The 25,762-nt window shown below is 28.9% G+C and overlaps 2 protein-coding genes across 4 annotated transcripts in view; both read right to left on the bottom strand.

The window, feature by feature from the left end:
* Asator (tau-tubulin kinase asator) overlaps positions 1-25,762 on the bottom strand; it is a 492,107-nt gene that overhangs the window by 336,548 nt on the left and 129,797 nt on the right. The gene's annotated exons all lie outside the window — the stretch shown is intronic.
* LOC142323274 (fatty acyl-CoA reductase 1) overlaps positions 1-25,762 on the bottom strand; it is a 94,093-nt gene that overhangs the window by 31,111 nt on the left and 37,220 nt on the right. For 2 of the 3 annotated variants that reach the window (XM_075362706.1, XM_075362708.1), the window contains exons 1-2: positions 16,579-16,733; positions 12,230-12,521 (exon numbers count right to left, since the gene is read on the bottom strand). In XM_075362706.1, the coding sequence (XP_075218821.1) occupies positions 12,230-12,521; positions 16,579-16,616 (330 nt within the window). In that variant the 5' untranslated portion in view covers positions 16,617-16,733. Of the gene's footprint in view, positions 1-12,229; positions 12,522-16,578; positions 16,734-25,762 lie in introns of those variants that run through there. The other variant, XM_075362707.1, reaches the window with a different exon arrangement.

Below are 25,762 nucleotides of genomic sequence, written 5' to 3'. Positions count from 1 at the left end.
ACATTAGTTTCTCTTATTGTTTCCTTTATAGTCCATTAATCATTCAACTGAAAACATATAACAATCATGACTTATTTCTGAAACTGCCAATTAAAATGAGAAATTCAGGACATTCAATTCTCTGGTTTCAATTTTATTTTTATTTTTTTCATGTCTACCTAAAGCATAACAAACTAGTCAGAATCTGTTATACTGAAGACCAGATGTATTATGGATGAATAACTTTATTTTTTCTTTTAAATTTCCAACCAGGTTGGATTATACTCAGAACTACAATCCAGTAATTTTAACTACTTCACCAGGGAGCTGGATGTGAAAACATGTTGAGATAAAGATTTAATTTGAAAAAAATAAATAAAATAACTCAAGTGAAAGATTATACAATAACAGAAACATAGATGTGGATTTAGATTCCTGTGTTGTACATTTTTTTTCTTTAATGATGCATAAAGAGTAAAGCGAAAACTTGATAATTTTTATATTTATGTTATATTATTAATTGACTGACATTTGTTATATTCTCATGAGTCTGGAGTAGGAACCAGATAATTCATTAGTTGTATAGTGACCCTGAAGAATGCTGAAATCTTGAGGAAGATAAGGTTCCTACTAAATCATGATTGATGAAGATTTAATAATTATTTAATTCATAATGAAAACAATATTCTTGGCTTTATCAATGACAGATTGTTTAAACATCACCTTTGTAAAATGATTTATAAAAGTTAGATTGATGAGAAAATAATAAATTAAATTCTTTGTTAGTCCTCTAAAATGGATCTATGCTTATAATATTCATCTGCTGATTGCTGAACATTATGTAATGCAGAATATTATATAAAGAACTATGTTAATCAGCGTGACAAAATATGATAACATTTTTAATTTAAAGATTATAAATAACTCATTTTGAAGTTAATTAAAGTTTTTCTTACTTCTAATTAGGGGCAAAGAAATAATTCTTGTAGCAGCTAATTACCTCTGTAAGGTCCTTTCAAAATAAAAATTCCATTAATTTGAAAGAGAATCATTTTTTAATGACAGTTCATTTTTAATAATAGAAAAATCTAAAATTACATGAGAAATATTATATATATATATATATATATATATATATATATATATATATAATTACACTTCATGTTTAATGAACACAAGGTCATCTTAGTATCGGTGAGAAGCAAAAACAGCTAAAATTTTATTTGCTTAATTAAAGCATAATTTCTAGGATACTGTTTTTATGTTAGCAGAACATGGATAATTTGAAAAACAAGAAAGGAAAAGAATTAAGGTTTCTGAAACGTAGTGAAAAGGTAGATTTTGAAAACTATATTCATTGATAAAGTTTTAAATTGAGAACATCAAGATGAATAAAAGGCGAAAAAATATTGAGTTGAATTTTGAAAAGAAATGAATTAAATTAACTTTGTGAGCCATGTATTAAGAAATCCAGATTTAGTTTATTTGGTAAAAGAGGTTTATGTAGAGAAAGACAAATAAAAACACAATAAATACAAAACATATAAATGGAGATATAAATGTAAGAGAGTTGTTATCAATCTGAGAAAAGTTTAGTTTTTTAACCTCTCTCTGTCTTCAGTACATACAATAAAAGAATAGTTCCCAGTATCATAGAAAACTGAAATTTAGAGAAAAATACTGTTGATCTAAATGGGAGCAATAACAAAAATGCTGTGATATCTTTAATTGGAATCAAAATGATAAATTCTTAAATTCATATTTTTACTTTCTAAAATCAAACGTATAATCACACCTGATAAAAAGTGTACAGGTGTTTGAAAAAATGGTGATTTGCAACACACAAAAATAATTAAGATTAAATTTTAAATAAAACATCAGTGTTTTTATACAAATGAAAAATCATTCCTTTATTTATTTTCTAAATACATAGTTTTTCAAAAAAATTCCCAGAATTCTAAGTTTACTGCATTTTATTTTGAGTCTATTTTTTACCAAAAATTAAAAAAGTTAAGAAAACACCGTTAAATTTTAAATAACTCATTTTACGTTAAGAAGTTTTCTCTATTTTTTTTAGATATATTATATTTTGAAAACCAAAAAAGTATAAAGCTAACTTAATTTAATGGAAATTTCTTTTAATCTTTCTTTGATGACCATTATATTGTCCCCAGCTGAGTTAAAGTAGTCTAAGTAAGACATGTTTCACAGCAGAAAGGGATATATTCATATTTTGCTGTGATCCATGAAAAGCAACTGATGTACAACCACCAATAATAGTTGCTCTCTCTGAAAATAATGATATAATATATAGCCAGTCCCTGTGATGAACTGAATAGAGTAAAAGTGTCATTTGCAAAGATACATTTAAGCAAGTATGGCATGCTGTTGTGTGGCTATGTTATAAGACAAGAAAAAAACACTCCACTCCTCACTTTCCAAAGTTACTTGGTTATTTTCAGAAGTAATTTCTAACTTTTGTCAAGTCACTTCATGGAAATTAGTGTACATACACATATTAATAACAGTAAGATATAACATAATAAAAATAGATGAAATAGAAATACATAAATTCTGTTATTCATAGCAACAGCGTATATTTAAAAAAATATTTTCTTTAACTACAATTGATTAACCTTTAACTCTACTAATATTATGTAAATAAGACATCAGCAAACAATGGAAAATGTAGAAAATGTAGCCTAATAATAACAATGGTACAAAAGAAATGGGAAAACAATGTTAAAATTATTATTAATTAGAATTCACAATAAATATATAAAGTTGACTTATTCAAATATAGTTTAAGACTAGTGTCACTCTATGCAAAATGTCTTATTAAATATGTTATTTAAGGGAGCCGGAAGTGAAAAATTATGATTATAAAAGTAAGTTACTTGTGTGTGCACACAACACAAAAATATTACTGTTTTTATCCAGTTTGTGAAGATTTAAAAAAATAACCTATTAAACAAAAAGTTCCTCATGTATAGCCAAGCCATGTGATGTAAAGGTTACCAAATATGTCAGTACCTGTTATAATTATTACAACAAATATACGACTCTTTCTTTTTAATGTTAATTAATTTTCTGAATAAATGAATATATTTTATTGAGATTGATATAATCTATTTTATACAAATACTGAGTGATCGTTTGAAAAGTTATGACATTTATTATTCAACAGCTATTAGTCCCATTGTATTTTTGTTTGCAGGCATGCATACCATTCTCGAGGGGAAACTTTTTAAAATTATTTTCAAAGGGGTGGAACCCACTCTCACTGCTTCACCTACCCCAATAAAAAAATCTTAAATGGAAATGGTAACATTTAATTACATTAATTAACAACCCGAAAATATAATGAATTTTGGTAAAAAAAATTAAAATCCGCCACCCCTTCGCTCGGTAGGTGCGAAAAACTATTTGGGGTAGTACTTTTTTTAAATTTCAGTCCAACAAAAATAACTATAAAATTGTGTGATATTACTTCTTAAACCATCTGAAATAATCATAATCTATGGATTAAAACTGTGAAAATTATTTTTTAAATTACAATACAAAATTTCGTCCAAAAATGTTTTCTAAATTTTCAAGGATTGAAAATTTACTTTTTTAAATGTGACGATGTAGCTTGTGACACCTCATTCGAAGGCCCTTTGAATGGCAAGTAATTTGGTACAAATAAAATAAAAATTGGTTAACTGGTATTGAAGTTACGATTAAAAATGTTTTTTTTTTTTAGGTTATGTTGGGATACAGTGTTACTGACCCAAAACATTAGGTCTAAAATCGTCCGTTCTTGTTAAAAATATGGGTTTTAGATTTCTCCAACATTGAAAAAACGTACCAGTAAACACAGAATTATAACATCAATTAAACATACAATAAACCAATAATAAGGTACCTAATTCTTTGCTGGCAGGTTATAATTTTTTGCCAATTATTGAGATCTTAGTTGTATGGTAGATTTTTGCAAATAGTTTTCTTTCATATTGTATGTAATTAGTGGCAAAAAGTATTTATTTCAACATCACGTTTTATTTAAATTGTTGTATTCTTTAGTTAAAACTGGCATTTGGTTTGTGATATTGTTCTACCACTTGGCCTTTCATTGTCTTGATAAAATGACTTACAACCTGTAAGAAAGGACTGAACCAATGTTTACGTACGGAGAACAAAATAAATGTGCTATGAGAACTGCCCAAGCGTTTAATGAACGGCATCCAAATAAAAATGTTTCACACTCCTACATTGTTAAACCTGTGAAAAAATTCCAAGAAACGGGATCTGTCATGAATAAGAAACGTGCATGGCAAAAGGTTTTAGACGAATTAACTTTGGTTGCAATCTTGGAAAAATGTAACAATTCCTCAGAGCTCAATTCGTAAAATATCCTGAGAAACTGGGGTTTCTTATGGATCTGTTTTAACTACAACAAAATTGAATTAATGTTTTCTGTATAAAATACAACTGCATCAATAACTAAATGAGGATGATGCTGACAGAAGGATTGAATTCTGTAAAGAAATGATTCAATTAATAGATGCCAATCCGATGTTTACAAGCAATATTTGTTTTTCTGACGAATTCACCTTCTTTATAAAAGCCTTTGTTAATAAACATAACTGCTGATATTGGAGAGATGTAAATACTCATGTTTTCAATGTTAGAAACACACAGCATCCTGAAAAAATAATTGTTTCAGCCGGGATTTACGGTGATAAAGTAATCGGTCCAGTATTTATCGATAGGAATTTGGCAAATGAAAATTATTTCCAGTTGCTGGATGAAGTTATTTACCCACTAATAGTCCATGCCTTAGAAAATAAGTTATATGATAATGGAAACATGTTACTTAACGAAGACATGTTTCACTTTCAGCAAGATGGAGCAGCTGTTCACTATTCACTTCCAGTTCGACAGTGGTTGGACCGAATGTTTCCTGGGCATTGGATAGGTAAAAGAGGAACAGTTGAGTGGTCAGCAAGATGACCACTGATCTACCACTGATCTTAATGGGATTATTAATATAATCTTGTAGAAAAGTTATAATTTTTATTTATTCTATGAAAAAGAAAATTGTAATAAGTAGGATTTTTAATTTATCACTCAACGTGCTATTTATGGGTGACAAAAAATTATTATTTTTTTTTTATTCAGGGAATTAATTAAAACTTTTTAAAGACCCCCCAAAATGTTATATTATGTTTCAGTTATAAAAAAAAGTCATACACAGACATTATAAATATTTAATAATGACTATAAGATTAGAGTTTATTAAGATGTATAAAAACAAAACAGTATGGTTTGATTTGTTGCAGACAAATTCAATTTGATCGTTCTGGAAGAACGTATAATTTAACTATAGTCAGTGAATAAACAATGCAAAACATATTAACTAATATTTTATTAATTGTTTCAGAATTACAATTATAGACAAGATTTTAATGTACAGTAAAATGAAAACAAAATCAAAAGCACTCCTTAAGTGAGAAAAATATGTAACGTCAACATTATATATTTAGAATTTGCACAAAACTGCAAAGCGTTTTGGAAAAGAAGGTGTTTCAAAACAAAAAACAAAGTACAGATTGATAATTATAAATAAGAACATATATTTAAAAATTAAACTGCAGTAACCACTTAATATTAAACATACATTCACCCACAAATATAAAATATATAACCCCACTTTAATCAAAAGAGATTGTTAAGTAGCAAATGAAATCATTTCATAAAAATAGCACATACACATGAAAATATTACCCTCAGTTTAAAAGGCTGTCTATAACAAAAAATGTTATAAACTCAATGCATTTGAATAATGTAAACCAAAAAACTAAACGTAAAGTAAAACCCAGATCAAATAAGTATTTGATCAAATACTTTATGGTCGATGAACTTCTTAAAATGGGTGCTACTAACAATACCGAAGAACAGTGAAAAAGCTGAAGAAAAAACAAAACTGAATTAGTCTACTTACGTTTGTTTATTTGTTTTCAAAAAGCTGAACCATCTTTTATCATCAATGTATTGAATTAAATTTTTAATCTCTCATAAGAAATCAGTACACTATTTGTTAATTTAAAAATCATTATTATTATTGTTATAACTACATCACACAAAGCCATTATGATTAATGACAAAGAAAATTCAGAATATAAAAATGAAGGGGAGATACTAAAGAGAAGGAAGATACATGCTAGAAATTGTCTGATAAAGTTTTAAAGAATCTTGAGAAAACGAGCTGAAAAGGGTGGGTGGAATCTCATTTTTACATGGTAGCATGTAGGAACATTGCAAAGGGAAAGGCCCACTAGATTGTACAGCCAAATAAAGAAGAATTATATCTCAGCTAAATTCTGCTATAACCAACTCGGTCAAAATTTTTTTATAAGAATTTTGTCCGAAAGAAAATATCTAATCTATTGGAAAATATACTATAAAATCTTAGAAAGCATGTATAATCAAATAAATAATTTAATTTAGATTGATTAAATCTAAATATATTAAATCTTTAGATGTTTTATTATTATGCTTAATATAAATCACATCAAGAGCAAGTGTACAACTACGAGGTTAATAAATGAAAGTAAACCAGCACTTGTCTGGAAGAGTTAAGGAAAAACCTTAATCAGAACATTATATGGAATAATACAAAATTAACAATTAAAATAAGAGAAGTGATTAAATGCAATAAACTCTATTATGCAGGAAAAATGGAAAATTATAAATATTTAATGCTAAATAGATTAATTTTTATTAATTGTGAAAATGTCAAAACTGACTGAAATTTGAACCCAGAATGTTCAGGATGAAATGGAGAAAAATAAATGAATTTAAATCATTAGAATATAGTTGGATAAATAATAATGACATAAATATGAACTAATAAGTGAAATCAGTACAGAGAACACATCCTGACCCCAATAGGGGAAGACTCCGTCTTGTGATGGACACACCACCTCTCTGTTCATAGCCTTGATGGGCTTTACCAGAGGTCGTCTTTTAGACCCTCTAAACTTGATAACAGTATGCAGTCATCAGTGAATATAACAAATTTGAAGATGTTAATTGAAACACAAAATGTTAATTTTTGCTTACCTTTCACTACTCAAGCTCATTTTAGTTTTTGAGAGGCTTAAACTTACCACATTAATATATGTATTTGTTATAAAGAAGAAAAAGAAATTAAGTAATTTCACTACATTTATAATTAAGTAACATTAATTAATTTAAAGCTTTGTAATTAGTAGTTGATATAAAATAATAGAGAAAAAGGAGCTGTTTGATATGTGCAATATATATGTGACATCAATTATAAAAAAAAAAAAAAAAAAAAATAGCAGTGCTACCAAATACGTCAATGCTAACACCATGTGTTCATTGTTGTTAATTTAATTGTTAAGTTTCTAATACTGCACACAAAATTTTAAGTGATTTTGTGGTAAAAATTAAGTGCAATTATTGATGTTTTATTAGACAAATTTACATATTTAATGTTTCAAAGTTTTTGCAACAATTTCTGTTTCACTTCTTGAAACAATTCAATTTATTTACTTATTTATTGTTTGCAAAACATCTTATAAGTGAATTTTAATTTGCATTTTGTCATTATATTTGTATGTTAACTGTAGCATCAAGGTTATGAGCAATTTGAAATGAAATGTGATCAATCGACCATTAGTACATAGTTTTTTTTGTTGTTTTTTTTTGTTTACTGATAGAAAATAAAGGGTGATAACAGCTGACAGACAAGTTGAAAGGTTTATTATAATCTAAAAGCTTTTTTATTAAATCTAAAATCTAAAAGCTCTTTTATTAAACCCATCTAGCAATACTCTCAGAGAAATTCTTTTTCTTTTTATGTTTGTCGGTTACCAAATGTTGGCTATCCACATGTTTCTTGATTTAGCCAGCTACGTTTTAGTATAATAATAATCTTCACAATAAAGAAGTCAGCAAGTTCCAAAGCCACGAAGTTGTTATTTGATCAAATACTTACCTATTTTACAACTTCTCTATAAGTATTAATCGTACTTTTATAGATGTTTCATCAAATGATCAAAATATTCCAGCTTTTTTTTCTAAACTGAAAGAGTTTAAAAACGGGAACATTATTACCTAGTCAAGTTTAACCAAGACGCCTAATAAGCAAGATTCCGCTATCCCATATTTATATAAGGGTATTTATTTAAAAGTCTGACTTTAATGAATTTCATAGGCTTTATTATAGCGAAGAGAACTGTAATATCCGTAAGTTTCTTAAGCAGTTTTATCTTTTGTGCCAGATCAATCATATTGAGATAGACGCGACGTAGTTTGAAAAGATCTAAAACGAGATTAACAGTTGTCTAAAATATGGGAGCTTTATAACATAAACTAATTCATTTAAGTGAAACCACTTAAATAATAAAAAATCAAAGATAGTAAGGAAGCATTCACGTGTTTCCATAATGTGTCCAACACGCACGTAATTCTCAACTACAGAAAACTCAACTGTAGAAAATATAGTATTGTAGAAAAGTAAAAAATTTAAAAAAAGGAAACTGAATTAACACTCAGGACTATTTTTCACAGTTTTTGGCATTTTAGAATATTAACCACTGACCTCTATATAACTGGATAGAGGATCATTATGGCGTAAAATACAGTTAAGTGCCTCAATATTGAAAAGTACTCCAGCGTCGCAGAATGAGCGGCTGGGAACTAAATAAAACCATTGTACGCTTGCGCGACAATACAGAATCAGAACACTTCTACTGCATCGGTTTAAAACGTGGTTTTATCCTTACTTTTACACTTACCTGTGCGCATGTGCCGTTTCATTTTATTTAGTTCTAGTCACTCGCTTGGTGGCGCTAGCTTATGCTTCAAATTTTACCAGTTCCAATATATGGGATCCTCTATCCAGTTATACTAAGATCAGTGATATTAACAGTCAAAAGAAAAGTAGATTACTCATGAAAAAACCTTCGACAGCATCCAACAATTTCGTTTTTCATCCAAAAACATATCTCCTCTCCAAATTTAAAATTTATGATGTATGCGTTATTTAATATCGTTTTATGGACAGCTCTAATATATTTAACAGTAGCTGTGCAATGAAATAGATTTGAAGCAAGGTTCTACAGACCGCATAGGATAGCAGTAATAAAAAGTAAATGGCAATGAAGCTATCTACGCATCCGATCGATTATGGTCTATAAGAAAAATAATAACAACTGTTATTTCTTTAAGATAATAGATGTGTTGCAACTTTTATAAAATATGACAGCTGTTTGTAAAATAATTAATTACGCTGTTCTAAGTGAAAGCTGAATTATTTATTCAAAGATTTCGCTGCTGTACAAATATCTACAAAAGTAGCTACCAATCACCGGTTATTGTTTCATAGATGATTTAGTCTAAATTAAAGATGTGTGTGTAGTATATATATATATATAGTGTGTGTGTGTGTATGTGTGTATGTTTTTAATACAGACATATTTGCGTAACTTATTGACGTTAAAGATATTTTTTTTGTTGAAAATTTACGATATTTTTTCTGACTTGGCAAACAGTTTTAACTGGAAAAAATAACATTAATAGTACTTTTATTACGGTAATTCAGTGAGTTAACTTGCAGCTAATTAAAATATCCAGTGATTTATGTATCTGAAGTTGAGAAAAGAAATATAGAGAAAGTGCAACAGAACAGTGAATAGCCTTCATATGTTGTATTGTAAAATAGATAAATAGATAATCATTGAATTTAACACTAACCTTTAATAAAAAAAAAAACTCTCACTTCTCTTTTTCTACGTAGAATGTTTTAACAGTTGTGCAGTAATAACAATGGTTTAATATATATAATTTTATTTTTTATTTGCAACAAAAATTAGTACTGTTGAAGGAATCTCTTCTTATTAACATAGCTATAACGATGTTTTAAAAGTGTCCGACACAGATTATGTTAATCCATTACTCTCCCGATATTAGTGATAACACTTATCTAATCATAATCGATTGATTCCTCATTAATCTGTCTATAATCAAACAATAATTGAAATATCAATGTAAGCTTAATGGACGATGAATAAAAAGCAGTCAATTCAGGTTGAACTACAATTATTAAAAAAATTATAAGTATTTTTTCTCTAAGAAAATTAAATTAGTAAACATTTTTATTACATTTTTAATTATTTAATTACATTATTTTAATTTAGGTAAAACCAAGTGAAAAGAAAAAAATCATCTTTTTTTATACAACTGATTTTATTTCCTAAATGATTATAAATATGCCATACATATTTCTGTCATTTTACCGCTATTAAAAATGTTATGGTCCCAAAAGCTTAAAAAAAAACTAAATTAAAAGAAGACAATCTAGCTTATAACCTTTACTACAACAATTTTTTTGACAAATTAGTCCAAGTTTTTTTTTTATCATTAGATATTTTTACATAAAATTAAGTTCGTATAGTCTACAAACTAAAGACCCTATTCTGATTAGGCTACAGCCTAGTTATAAGCAAACATTAGAATGTGGCAGAAGGTAGAGAACAAGGTAGGGCTTACAGATTACTAATTTGAGAATAAAAACTTACTGATAAAAATAGCTTCTTCACTGCGATATCCTAGCCCTGAAAGATGAGCGAGATATCATTAAAAAACAAAGCTGACAACAAAGTTGTTGTACTTTCCTGGAAATTCCTGTTTGTATATTCTTATACAGCGGAAAAATAATTATACAATAAAAAAGTTTAAAAACTCGATATTTTTAAATTATGATCGGTTCCCCCAGCTCCAATATTGCCCCAAAAGTTTTTTTGTTTTTTTTTGGGGGGGGGCCACTTGCACCACTACTACTATGCTTAGGAAGACATAAAAAAATCGGTTAAAGAATAAAAGTAAAGGCAGTAAATAAAAAGGTAACTTTTTTCGATTTTTGGGGAAAGGAAAGAATTTGGGGGCAATTTTTTTTTTTTTTTTTAAATGGTAAGATAAGCTTGTATGTATGTACTGAGCTTAATATAACGTGGGGTTATATTTTCAAAATTTTGAGAAGATTGACTCCAAAGAAACTATCTTCCCCATTCCCTGGAGATAATGACACCAATCTTATTAACAAACTGCCCTATACACACTAGTCTCTGTCCCAAATTTTAACAAAATCGGTTTATCCATTTAAAATTTATTAAATTCCAATTTGTACACTTATGTACAAATATTTAACCCCAATTTTTGTTTTTTAAGGTCCCTAGGTCATGAAACGTCGAAAAACGCAAAAAATCCGAAACCCAATTCTTTAAATGATTACCTTACTTTTTTTTAAGCATAGTTCTGGAGTTATGTTACCAGGAAATTAAAAATGATTTTGAGTGTTATTTTTTTTAAATGCTGGCCAAATCAAGTGATGATAATGTTAAAAACTATTAGAAACATCTTATAACCCGCAAATATTTCTATCTAGGTTACAAATAAACCATATAAGTTATCCCAGGTACAAACATCCAAATATCATTTTTCTCTCTACTAGATCCACCAAACAAATTGTTAAACTTTACTTGTAAGCATATTTTTATACTCTAATCAATGAAACTGGTCATTAAGTTTCTAGGTTTACTTAAATTACGCCTTATTTGAGTTACTCTGTGACCAGCTTTATTGTAATCTTACTTTTTACCAATAGGTATTTTTTTTAATGATTTGATATTATAAAGATTACTTTGATTGAAAAAAAACGAGCTTGGGGAAATTAAAAAAATGTAAATAATTTCTGACAAAAGAAATTGTAGATCTTTCTAATAATATGCGCACAACCTATCGGAACAAATCTGGTATAGTCATTTCAATACACCTCCGGGCCGCTAGTTACAGTAACGTACAATCCAAAAAAATGCGTTTTCTTCCTAAAAAAAATAAGTATACCTACTTCTTCCAAACCAGTTAGACAATAGTCCTATTTCCGTGTAACTCGGCCACAAAGAATTAATATTTTTTGTAGTTCATTGTCAATTTTAATCGATTAAGGCAAAATTCGAACAATATAAAGAGTCAAAACCATAAAAAATAAAAAAACGACAATACAAACGCCAACAATGAAAACCGATAGAAATTCTTTGAGGAGGAACAAAACTATTTCCAAAACACATTCATATAAATCAATTAATTATTAAGTTATTGTTTTTATTATTCTTAATAAAAAAATAATAATTAATTATTATTAGTATTATTGAAAACAATAATAAACATATTTACTTACCGGAGAAGAAAAGAGATCCTCCAATCTTTGCTTCGGTTCTTTTCCTTTCTTAGGTCTCATAAGAACATAAATTTTATTGATACGTGGACATTTACGAAGAATTTTTTCAAGCAATACTTTTCCTAAAAATCCTGAACCTCCAGTTATTAAAATAGTTTTCCCGACTAGAGTTTCAGAAATGCGATCGGGTAAACTCTTCAATTCTTCTGGGAGTTTAGGAGGTGTATAATTCGGTTTTGGAATTTCATCATTTCTTACAGTACTCTTGTTGTTGATTTTATTTGCGGCCATTCTGTAACAACGATAAAGATAAACAATATAATAACAAAATTAAGTAAATAATAAAAAGTATTTAAATGAAAAGATAAAACCGGAATCGGCTTGTTAGAATTGTGCTAATAAGATAATTGTAATAAGGAAAAAGCGAACAGTACAGTGTGCTATCGGAGATATGCAAACTCTCTATCGCAGTAAAATAAGAAAGTAATTCTCTGTGAAACCAACATGTAAGTTTATATTCGAATGATGTAATCAAAAGTGCATTTAAAATAACGGACAGAGTTCGCGTGTGAGACGTTCAAAGTTCAGAATTTCTCCGTACATTATTCACTGACGGTCAGTTATAGAAGTTATAAAACTAGAAGGTAAAAAATTAAATTCTTCCTCCTTAAACTAATTTGGTATAAAAAGAGATATTTTATATTTATTAATTTCTACTTTCTCATACACAAATTATTATAGTTTCTGTCCAATCTGATTTAACCACTAATGGATTGATCACGCAAGAAAGCTGTTCTGATACTCGACACAGTATTCATATTAAAGCTAAGCTTGTTAACACAAAATTCAGAGTACCGACCAGGAACGAATATTTTTTTTGAAAACGTTTCCTACAATTTTCAATCATTAATAAATTATCACTAGTCAACACAAAATTTCTATCTAACAATGTTACACAACTTTTCTCACTGTAATTTGGGTGCTGATTTCAAATATGCTATTGAAATCGTGTTACCACGTAAAGGTTTTACGTAAATCGTAAATTTGTAACATTTTTTTAATAATAAACTTATTTTGATCAACTACTGCTTACGATTAAAAAGAGTTTCTGTATTTTTACTTTTAAACAATAAGTGTACATGCTTAATAAAGAAAAAATAAATCACAACAGATGTCTATATGATGACATCATACAGACATCTATTGTTGCCTAATACACGGCTTAAAATCTAGCTTCAGTTGTCTATACTGTGTTGTATTCCACAGTGTTTTTAGTGTTTTGCTATACTTTCATCACTTCTTTGCAATACAAACGTGATTTTTCTCGTTTTTATTTGTTAACATGGCTTCTGCAAAAGTTCGTGGATGTTCAAAACATCCAGACAATTTTTATGTCTGTGGTAGAGTTACGTTTAAATCTCAAACAAAGTTTATTTTTGAATTGATAAAAACAGCTTATAAATTTTATTTGGATTGTACACTCGGGGATCAAGATAAAATCTGGGCGCCTCATGTTATTTGCATATCATGCTCGGTAACTCTAATTGAATGGTTGAAGGAGAAACGACGAGCCATGCCGTTTGCTGTATCGATTTTCATTCAAAAATTGAGTTCATGAAATATGCAGATATATCATAGCTCTAAAGCCGATACCACCCGGAGAGGAGTTATCTGTACCTGTACTACAGCTATTCCGATATTGCTAGAAAAACAAAAAATGAGGCAGATGATGTAGAGAATGTTGAAGAATTTCTTCCTGTATCTGATGAGAAATCTCCTCATTTAATTAAATAACAGGAACTTAGTGATTTAGTTCGCGATTTAAAGTTATCAAAGCAGTAAGCTGAACTTCTGGGGTCTAAACTGCAACAGTAGAATCTTTTAGTGGAAAAAAACAAAAGTTACTACGTTTAGAAAACGAAATACTCTTTCCACTTTTTTCACTATGAAAAATTCATTGTGCGTTTGTACTGATGTCAATAGCCTGATGAAAGAGGAAAGAGCTTGAAATTTAGCATATTCCTGAAAAATGGCGTCTTTTTATTGGCTCTTCTAAAGTTAGTATGAAAGCAGTTTTACTGCATAATGGTAACAAACAGCCATCCATTCCACATGGATGACATGAAAGAAACTTATCAGTCAGAAACGTTTTTCAGTCGACATGAAAGAAACGTATGAAAATATGGCATCAATATTAGAAGCAATAAAATACAAACAGCATATGCGGTAAGTTTGCATTGATCTGAGAGTTGTTGCGTTACTTCTTGGTTTACAAGGTGGGTTTACAAAATTTTGTTGTTTTTTTGTCCTTGAAATAATCGGGATAAAAATGTCATTACCAAGTAAAAAACTGGCCTTTGCGCCAGAACTTTGTGGCCGATAAAAAAAACGTAAAGCATTTATCATTAATTGAGAGTGGTAAAATCATACTGCCGCCACCTCACACACACGCGCGCAAAATACTTGAGACGATGTTATAGTTCAAGTATTATTAGAAGCGACCATTACAAAGGCTACACTGAAATCCTTCAACATCCCATGAACAACATGAAAATAATTGAATACATTTTCCATAAAATGCAAAGTATGTATTTTTATGGCTCTACGAAGTATGGAGAAAGAGAACAAACACTATGAATGGCGAGCATTATTTGTCCAGTCCCGGCAGTAACCCTAAACAAATTGCAATTATCTATATCAGCATTTCTTAACATGTAATCAGGGATGATGGAACGGGTAGTCCACAGGTAGACTTAAAATTAAATTGAAAATTATTCAAACAAAATAAACGTGTTGTCCGTATAACTTTTAAATAAATTTCTGTGTGTTTTAGATCTATTTCAGGCTTACAATCACTAGAAAGAAATTTCGTTATCGAACAAAGAACAGTTAATTGAACTTTTAAATGACAGCGGACTTAAAAGTAAATCCCGTAAACTTAGTTCAGCTCGATTTTGAATCCACCTTCAGTAAGATGTAAATTTAATGAATTATCTGAAGCAGCATTGAAAATCATCACGCAATATTTTCGACAACCTATCTTTGTGAGAAAGGATTTTCAACGTTCTTTCAAATAAAAACAAAATACAGAAATATCTTAATATAAGTACCGATCTTTGACTGAAGTCCACCAATATTGAATTAGATACTCATGAACTCTGTAAGAACAAGTTCAACCATCTCAACAGATGTTAATTAACATAATTAAGTAATATGATTTGTTTGTTTAATAAAGATAAAATATTTGTTCAGTGATATTTCATTTTTAATAGTTTACTTCCAGTTTTATTAATTTTTTTTCATATGTATCAAAACATGCTTTTAGATTTATTACATTGTAAATTACACAATATGTCCCAAATGTTGGCAATACATAGGTCAAAAATATGAGGCCTACATAACTTAGTGGTCCGTATAATTTTTAAGATACTTTACTTGTCCTTCAGCTTAAAAAGTTTTAGAAACGCTGATCTTCTGTATTATATGTTTTTTGTTTTAAAAATATGAATTTTCTTGTTTTGATAAGTAATAATGACAAACATAAGCAATGGAAAGATTTTTTAAAGGTCAAACTTTTACCCGTAAAAATAGAATTGAAAAAACGGTCCCTCAATTCTGACTTTTGGCTTATTAAATTCATAAGTTTAACTGTTAATAAAAGAAAATGGAGATGATCGAAGGACTTACCTTATACCAGGTCCCTCGCATACATAATGTTAATTTACTAGGAGTAATATATAATTCCAATAGCATATTTCCTTTTTAAAAAAATTATTAACTGTTATAATTAATAATATAAATAATATATCTATAACCGGGAAACTATAAATTGCAAAATCCATAAAAGGAGAGGAATTAAACGAATAATAAAAATAAACATTGATGTCGTCATAGATATTACTATTACTATAGAAACTTATATTTTAATCAGGTGATGTTACAATTTTTCATAAATTAATATTTAATTTTACCGTAAATTTTCTTAAAAAATTAATTTTGTTTTTTTCCCCTATTCGGCACTATGAAATGTTAGATTATTTTATCTATTATAATTAAGATTTTATCATTCTAATGTTACTTAAATCTGTAACTGTAAAATGAAAAATAATTCTTGCTTTAAACAAGTAGCTAGTCGGTGCAAATTCATAATAATCTGTTCAGCATTCTAATATTTTAGTTATGTTTGTAGTAATGTAAATACGAGTAAATGTACATTTTCAATACCGAGTAGAATCTGAAAATGCCATCCTTTAGCGATTGCATAAAAATTATAACAAATTTGTTGAAATCCTGTAAAATATTAAATATAATGAAAAAAAGACGACATACCAAGTTTTCGGTACACTTACTTCAGCTTTAGGGACGTAAAATACACTAAGCTATTCATTTCTTTTAAAAATAATGCACGAGTACTTTTATAATAAAAAACGCATATATTTTCAGCGACCAATTTGATTTTATGAAACAAACTGTTGATTCCTGTGGTTCGTTATACCCTTTTCAGAATCGCAATAAAGTTATTTACTGGAACTAGAAGGGGTAATGTAAGACTACGGTGGACAAAAGGTTATTTTACAACAATTATTGCACAGAGGGAGGGATACGACCGGTTACGTATGATGAATAAAGGTACAGTTACGTTCACAATAAAAAATGGAGGGGATGATTGAAAAGGCACAGAAAAACTGAGCTACTAGTAATTTATTCAGCCTCCTACTTCTGCTATTCTATTACGTAAATACCCCACTATCTTATTCTAACCTAAGCCCCGATAAGTGGACTACTGAGCATCCATTCGTTATTGTATTGCGCTTCCATTCATTTACGGTATTCCATACAGTTATCATCCATTTAAATCAGAATTAAAATTAGCCATTGTTAGACTAAAGCATAAACGTGACTTACTTATTAACAGAGCTTCAGGGTAATATATATTATAAACTATAACAACAAAAAAATTAAAATATAGATAATAATAAAACTTGAATAATAATTAAAGTATAATAATAAATAAGCGAAATCGATAATAAACGAGGATAAAAAACAAAGGTTAATAATGCACCCTGGATTTAAAGATTCTTTATCATTAAAGTAGACATTTAAGGTAAAGAATATATATTTATATCATAAAAAATATTTTATTATTAAAAAAATGAGAATAATATATTTATAGGGATAAAAACTAATAATGAAACTTTTTTTGACTAAAGTATAAATAGTACAGAAAGGGTATCCATTTCACACAATCAGTTAAATGAAAGAAAACGTTCGAGTAAAAAAGCGATAGAATTAACACGACTAGAAAATTTTTTTTCACGATTAAAAATAAGTATCATTTGATTTTTACTTCATCGTTGAAGTTTTATAATTATATTTTACAAATTTAAACTTAAAAACACTCTACAATTGCAAAGTAAGGAATATTCAATTATTCTACATTAATTTCAATATTTTTTTAAGTGACAAATGAAACCCACGATTTATTAAATAAAAAAATCAAAGACCACGTTCGTTCGCGTAAAGTAAAACCACGATTGGAATGCAGTTCGAATAAATTACAAAAAGGGTGGTTATTACGTTCAATTATTAAAAAATTATCATTCAAAAGGCACAAGCAACTAAGATTTTCGAAAAGGTTTAATACAACTCTGTATAATTCAACTACTATAATAAATGGAACATTGGTATATTAAAATATCACGTACATATTTTTATTTTATTAAAATATTTAACGAATTGAAAAAATTAACAGAACACATTCTTATAACAATTATATCAATTAGCCTGTACTACAGTGAACAGAATTCTGTTATCAATGTCTAGAAATCTACGTAAGTAATGCTATGATGCGCTAATGATGTCTGTTTTCTTTAAACATGTCTATGCAACTTTTATTATATCATTCCGGTTAATGCAATAACCGGAAATTTTTCTCTTGTAAATTTTTTATAGAAAAAAAACCGAATTTGGCTACAATTTTTGTTTATTCATTAGAATAAAAATAAAAAACCCTAACCGTTACGGAACGCTTTATTTATTACTTCTATATTTGAGAAACTAAAAATTACTATACATTACATATATAAAAATACCAATATAAAGAGTGGGGCAGAAATAATTCCCATATTCGAACAAAATTCCTGTGTAACAAGTGATAAGGATACGAGACCAGCGCGTTATTTTTAGTTTGCGGCAATCCTGCCATTTTTCGTTACCGCCATGAGTTGGATGGGTAAACATCGTGGGTTCGTTATTGAAGCATTTTTTAAAAACAACGCATCTGTTACCGCGACGCAGAAAGCCTTCCGCATGTGCATCAGTCTCAGTGGACATATCACCGTTCCGATAGAAACTTCAAAGAACCAAAGGAAGGTGCTTAACACCTCATGACATAGTATCCGTATTTTTAATATTTTTAAATATTAAAAAAATTAAACAAGCATTTTTTAATTTAATTTAATTTTTATGGTGTAATTTTTTTTTTAAATTTAAACATTTTTTTTAAATAATTAAAAATTTTTTTAGGTTTTACTCGTTACAACATTTATCTATGAAATTTCCTACTTTTATTTGAACAGAAATTATTTTTTCTAAATTAAAAAAAAATTGAAATTTGCAGTTATTATTTATTCTGCAAGGGGTATTTTTAAAAATTACACAATTTTGATTGGTGAATAGGACATGGGGAACTAGAGGTTTTCAATAGTTAAAAAACTAATGTTTTATAAAGTAATTCAAATTATTATTTTTTCAACAGCGGTGGTAATGATACAGAAATATTAAATTTTTAATGACAAACCAAGCCAAATTAATTTAATATTTTTAAAACTTACAGAATATCATAACGCTTTCAACCGCTTTTGAAAGAATGTGCAATAACGTTTTCTTTTTTGCATCAGCTTATACTACTTATACTACTGCTGGCGGTTTTTTTTCAAAATAATAAGAAACATAACCGATTAAGAAATTATAGAAAACAAAATTAATTTGAATAGTGTTCTTTTATTATAATATTGTGCGATTACAAATTTCATAATATTTGAGTGAGTTAAAGATGTCTTTCTTTTATTATGTATCTATTTCTTAACACTTTTTTTTTATTGGATCTGTCATTTACTTCTCTGAGATGACTGGAAAATATTAAATATATTTTGTTAATAAGTGTTTTAGATGCTATTTGTTACTCGTTCGAAGTTACGTCCCATTTATCCAACATAGATTAGTGTGCAGTCGGAGAAGTACAAATAATACATCTAAAGGAATTAACTTTTGTTTAGTGATTTTGTGATGTGTATACGTATTCTATAATTTGTTTTTTGTTCTGAAGGTTACACTATTTCAGTTTTTTTTTTTTTTTAATTGAGTGAACTCTTTTATCTAAGTTTTTTACGTTATGATAGTGCGACGTATTCTTTGTTTTTGTAATCTGTCTTTATTTTCTAATTGTAATGTAGACATTTTTAATTTTAGTAAAGGAATATTTTGTTGTCTCCTTTTGTGTATTAGATACTTTATAGTGTTGATTTATTCCACTGATTTTCAGGTAACATAACCTGTGAAAATAACCGCAAAATTGACTGAAAGGATTATGATATTAGTTTAAAATTATTATGTGAAAAAGTTTGATTGTTTCGTTATTGAAAATAACAATTTGTGAAAAATTTGACTTTTTCGTAGATTTTTCCCTTACATTTTTTTGTTGGTAACCGTTTACAAAGCACTCGAAGATAGTACTAAAACGGGAAGAAAGAGGTCGAAGGTTGATATACGTAAACGTATTTCATAAAATGTTGTTTTCATTCATAACTTCAAAATTTTGTGTATGAATAACTTTATACGCTATGAAAAATATCAATTAAAATATGTATACTATAAAATAAATTAGTAATAAATAAAAACATTTAAATAGTTAAGTAAACTTCATGGGAATAAATAAATAATATAAAAATAAACTAGTAGGTTTACTTTATTCTAAGCAAAATAATAAACCGTACAGTGACCTTGAATCATCGTAACACATTTTATAATTTAATAAATAACTTCTACCTGTTATTATGGAATCGACAAGGTACTCAAAACAAGTTAATTCATTATCAAATAATTTTAATCATACCGTAAATTGCATTTACTTGTAATAGTTTAATTCATCTTAGAATATAATTACAAAACTAACAGAAAAATAAACAATTATGACAATCGTTATTAATTCTATTTCAAGTTTTTCGCTAATTATGCGATTAACGTAATAATTTTTAAACTTAACCTCGTAAAAACAGATTAAGAAAGGTTAGACTTAATCCTTGAAAAAAAAACAGATTAATTTCACGTAATCCTAAATTTTAGAAAACCCTCCCTTCGTGTTCTAGGCTTTCATAACTTTTTGTTTTTGGTTTTCGTTCTTTATTTAATATTTTTCACATTGAAAGTCAAAAAAGTTACAAGGTCTTTCTAAAAAGGAATTATCGAATAAAAAAAAAAAGTTACCTGTATATACAATGGAAAACGTTTAACAAAAAAATGGGATATCACTTTTTAAGAAATGTTACTCAATTCCCGTTCGATTTTATTACAAATACTATTTTAATAGATATCATAAAACTTTAATCTGAAATGCACTGACCGATATAAAACACATACGTTAATTTTTTTTTTCTGGTTTATAAATATGAGTTAATAAACTATGCATTTTTAATTGTGAGGATGTATATTCTTCCTCTTAGGTAGAAAGACGACAGAGCATAATACAATAAGCATACACATACCAATAAAAAGGCAAATTATACAATACACACATCACAAAAGCACTAAACATCGCAATTCCTCTAAAATAAACATAATTTGAACTTCTCCGACCGCACAATGTTCTACACTAGATAAATATCCGTAACTTCGAATTAATAAAAATGAAAGAATAACACCTAAAACACTCATTAACAAAAACATTTTCCTATTTACTCAAAGAAGTAAATCACAAACTCAATAAAAATCAGAAAAACTTTGTTAAAAAAATAAATTCACAAAAAAGGGCATTTGAACACATCGTGCAAATACCAACGATAGGTATCTGCTGTTAAATTTAGGCACTGTTTCAACTAAACTGTTTATGAAAAATCATTCACTTTTTCAGTTATTCATATGAAATTCATTCATCCCCAATTATGTTACATAATATAGACAATAATTTATATATATATATATATTTCGCTGCAAAGAAAAAACTATATCAGTGTCGATGTTTGTGAATTGTGGTGAAAAGCGAGGGTTTTCACGGGAACTAAATTCAAATTATTTTCAATCATGGAAAATTCTCTTCGAGTTTTTTATTTAAACAATCCTACTAAAATAAAATTGTAGTTATACTTTCTGAAATTTTAATAGTGTGTTTATTTTTCTCTTAAAGTTTTCATTTGGAAACGAGTAAACTACAAATTGACGAAAATATAACTACGATTCAGATATAAACATAATAATTGCAATATTATGGAAACAATGAAAGTTAATGACTGAAAGTATCGACGAAATCTATAACAAAATTTATGGTTTCTTAATGCCGCCGATGTGTTTCCATTGCTGACTCTTAATTTTCATATTTTGACTCTTATTCTATATTTTGATTGTAACTCGAAAAATAAAATATTTGATTACGGAAACAAATTTCAACAATCTTTTTTGTTTAAAATAAGGTTTATAATAACTGTATAAAAAAATAATAATAGGTCTTTTTAAAGAGAAATTAATGATAAAATCAACAAAACTAAGTAGTAGAATAAATAAATTTTTTCTCGTATAACAATAAGTTGTGATACACAAATACTAAATAGATTAATGCATTATTTTACTACGTATAGAGTTCAGTTTCTCTTTTCCTGAATTTTGATTAACCCAAAATTAAATTTAATTTCACGTTAAATAATTTCCATTATAATATATATGATATCACGGATCTGATCGGCTTTGCACGGTCTAGATATGAATAATACGGACGCTATGGTCATTTAAAAGACAGGATTTATATTTTATATCTTTTTTTTTACCCCTATTCCCCTGAGCCGGACATAGAGTTAAGTAAATCCCTAGATAGGGACGTTAGACGTGCACGCATTGTGCACGTCTAACAGAATTAACACTGGCATTTTTCTAGTCCGCCAGGTCCCCTGTCGCTCATGGACAGCCCAACTCACCACTTTCCGTATTGCCTTCACTGTGGAGCGACCCTGCCAAAAGCCATATTGATTTTCATGGATGCCCGGACCCGCGTTAAACTCCTCTATCACACGGGACGTAAGCATCCTCTCAATGGCCTTGCCCATATTGTTTATTAGTCATAACGGCCGGTACTCTGGATTCACTTCGTCACCACCTTTTTTGGGAAGGAACACCCACCAATCGTGAATTTTTCCAGCATTCTGGAAAACACCTATTCTCAAGTCCATAGTTGGCAGTGTCTGTTATTTCCCATGGTACTTTTTTGACTAATCCCTTTATCACTGCGGCCGGTATGCCATCAGGCCCAAGACTCTTTTTGTCTTTCAGTTTGAGGACGGCCGCAGTTACCTCGTCCTGGGTGAAGCGCTTTCAGTCAAATTCAATATATTCTGAAGCACCACTATCTTCCCGAGGGAATAATCTAGTTATTTGTCGTCTTTCAGTATCCCCCGTGAGTACAGGTAGGCGCCTACCAAACCGCTTCATAGCGATCTGATAGGCCCGCCCCCACCGATCAGAGTCAAGCTTACCGCAAAGTTCTCGCCATTTGTTTATCTTCAATCGTTTGATCTCAAAATTCAATGAACGTCTTGCAGCGACATATCTTCTCGCAGCGTCTTCGTAATCGATTCCTCCAGCTATTCTTAATTGCTGTTTACGGCGTCGTAAACGCTGAAGTTCCCGCCTCATCTGCGCAATTCGCTCCGTCCAACAATATACCGGGTGTAATCTGTTATTTTTCTGTTGGATCTGTGAGATCTCATGTACTATCAGATCCTGGAGGATCTCCGGTGATAATCTCCTCCCGTCACTGATTTGTCATGCCACGTTTGAGACCGCTGTTGCCACTTGTTGCTGCGTCAATCTCGTGGCTTCTGCGAGGTAACCGTCCGAAGCTGTGGTTCCTCGATTTCAAGAAGCGTGGCGAAATGATCGCTTGCTGTCTCATCCTGAAGAACCCTCCAACTAAATCTGGTGTGATCCCACCTACCGTCCAATATAGTCAAGTTCAGGACCGAAGTATGCCCTCTTGCCTCATAAGTCGGTGTTTGATCATTTAGACAATAAAGACCGTTCATCATCATAATCTCTGAAAGGACTTCGCCCCTTCTGTTAGTATAAGAACTGCCAGCGAATACAGTTTTACCATTCAAGTCGCCCATCAAGATTGTCTTCTTCGGCAATCCGGCTATGACGTCTTGTAGTCTCCCAATAAACGCCTCAAACAGTTGGAGTCTCTGACCGGCTAATATGTTATAAAAGCATTCTTAAAATCCATACGTAGGCTACCTGTCATAATTACGAAAAATATTTTTTAGTACTAAATTTAATATCTGTTTAATACTGAATACAATATTTGTATGCTAACTTCGGTTTAAATTTTTTAAGAATGAATTTATGAAATGGTCGAACAACTACTTTAAAAACTGGACAAAATTATAATGATGGCTTCTTCTATTTTTATCCAAACAAAGACTTAATAATAATTTAAAATCTCGCCTTAATCTTTTAAACGGTTTTAAATTATAAAACGCAAATAAGAAAATTATACGCCTATGACAAATAGAAAATCTTTTATTTAAAAAATCATATTATATAAGTTTCTGTATTTACTTTTAATTTGTATCTTATTTGAAGGAATGTTTTCGTACAACAAAATTAAAAGGATAATTAATTTCTAAAGTAATACATTTGTATATGACATTTGTATATAATATAGATTAAAGTAAATTTGTTATCGTGTTTTAAGAGATTGTTTAACTAGATGCTAAGATGCTTCCTGTTTTGAAACAGCTTACAGTATATGTAAAATTTTAGATACCTGTTTTATAATCAGATTGCCATGTTTAACTGCTTTGCCGTTTTGGAAGTTAACTAGAACGGTCAGCTCGAACAAACGAAAGTTCCCCATGCTTTAAAAAATAACGCATAATTTAACATATATATATATATATATATATTTTACGATAACAATGTAATTAATAAAGTGATGTAAAACAAAACTAGAATTACAAGAATTTATAAAACAATACGAAATTCTTGTGTAATATTTTTCGATATTTGTTGTGTCGTACTGTTAATCGGGTTTGTAAGAGAAATAATTAGCGATTAACCAATTAAAAAATTAGAGCACGCGCACCCGCTTGTATGTCTGATATAGAATAACTACATATTACAACATTATCGTCGATTTGTTTTTTTTTTTTTTAACTTAACTAGTATACTCCTGCAATCAATTATAACGACACAACCTAGTTCTTCAGAGAAAGAGAACGATCCCCTTCTGTTCTACCTTTGCCTGTCCATCCTCATAACATTCTGACGTCATAGCCTAAGAGTCACCTAGACAGTGTAATGGAAGTACAGCAATACCTTTCTCATTTTTCATTTTCATAAATACAGAGCATTAGAAAAAAATAAACATTTTTTTATGAAAGCCATGATGTATCAGGAAATGATACAAAATATAAACCGTCTCAAGGAACGTATCACCAACGCCATTACAAGCGTAACATCCTTGTAATAAAAAAAAAAAAAAACATAATAAAATTATTTTATTTTTCATACGTATGGAAACTTATGGATCACTCTGTATAACAATTTTCTTAAAATACAAGTAATAAAATGAACCGACTGTACTTCAAAGTCTAACGATTAAAAATTTGAAGAGTTGTTTTAATTTAAAGATTATATTAAGGAATAAAAAGTATTTTAATTAAAAAATTAGAGGATAAATCTTAACAGGTTAATAAACCTGTTACAGTTCAAAAGAATTGTCATTTTATGAAACTACTTTATTATAAAATATATATGACTTTTTATTGCACGCATCACTAATAAATGGATGTAATATTATTACAGTTTTTTTTTTTTTTTTTCATATTTTGACATCAGTAAAAACAAATAGCTCAAGGTTGTTATTTTAAAAAATGTGTTTTTCCAACAATTTCTCAACATTCTACTGATAAGTGATATTACTATTTTGTTATGTTACTTTTATTATCTCTGTTAATTTTTTTACCTAAATCTGAAAAAAGATTATAGTTCAAAAACTGTTAAAAAATGTAATTTAAAAACTAAACTATTTCGATCTTTTTCACAAAATTTCCTTTAGGGTTATCATAATTGATTTCAGTGTTATTTTCTGCCTTTCCTATCATCGCAACTTCGTAGTCGACGCATTTCGGAGTAGCACTAGAGTGCTGGGACTAGTTTTCAGAATGGAGGTACACCGAAACGCGTTAACTACGAAGTTTGAGTGGAAATAGTAGGAAGGACAGAAAATAACACTCAAATTAATTATTTCGATCGTTATAGAATCATCAT

Source organism: Lycorma delicatula, chromosome 4 (genome assembly GCF_047948215.1).
Source record: "Lycorma delicatula isolate Av1 chromosome 4, ASM4794821v1, whole genome shotgun sequence".
Taxonomy (NCBI): Eukaryota; Metazoa; Arthropoda; class Insecta; order Hemiptera; family Fulgoridae; genus Lycorma; species Lycorma delicatula.
The sequence above is the reverse complement of the archived record's forward strand: the minus strand, read 5'-3'. Positions and strand labels throughout refer to the sequence as shown.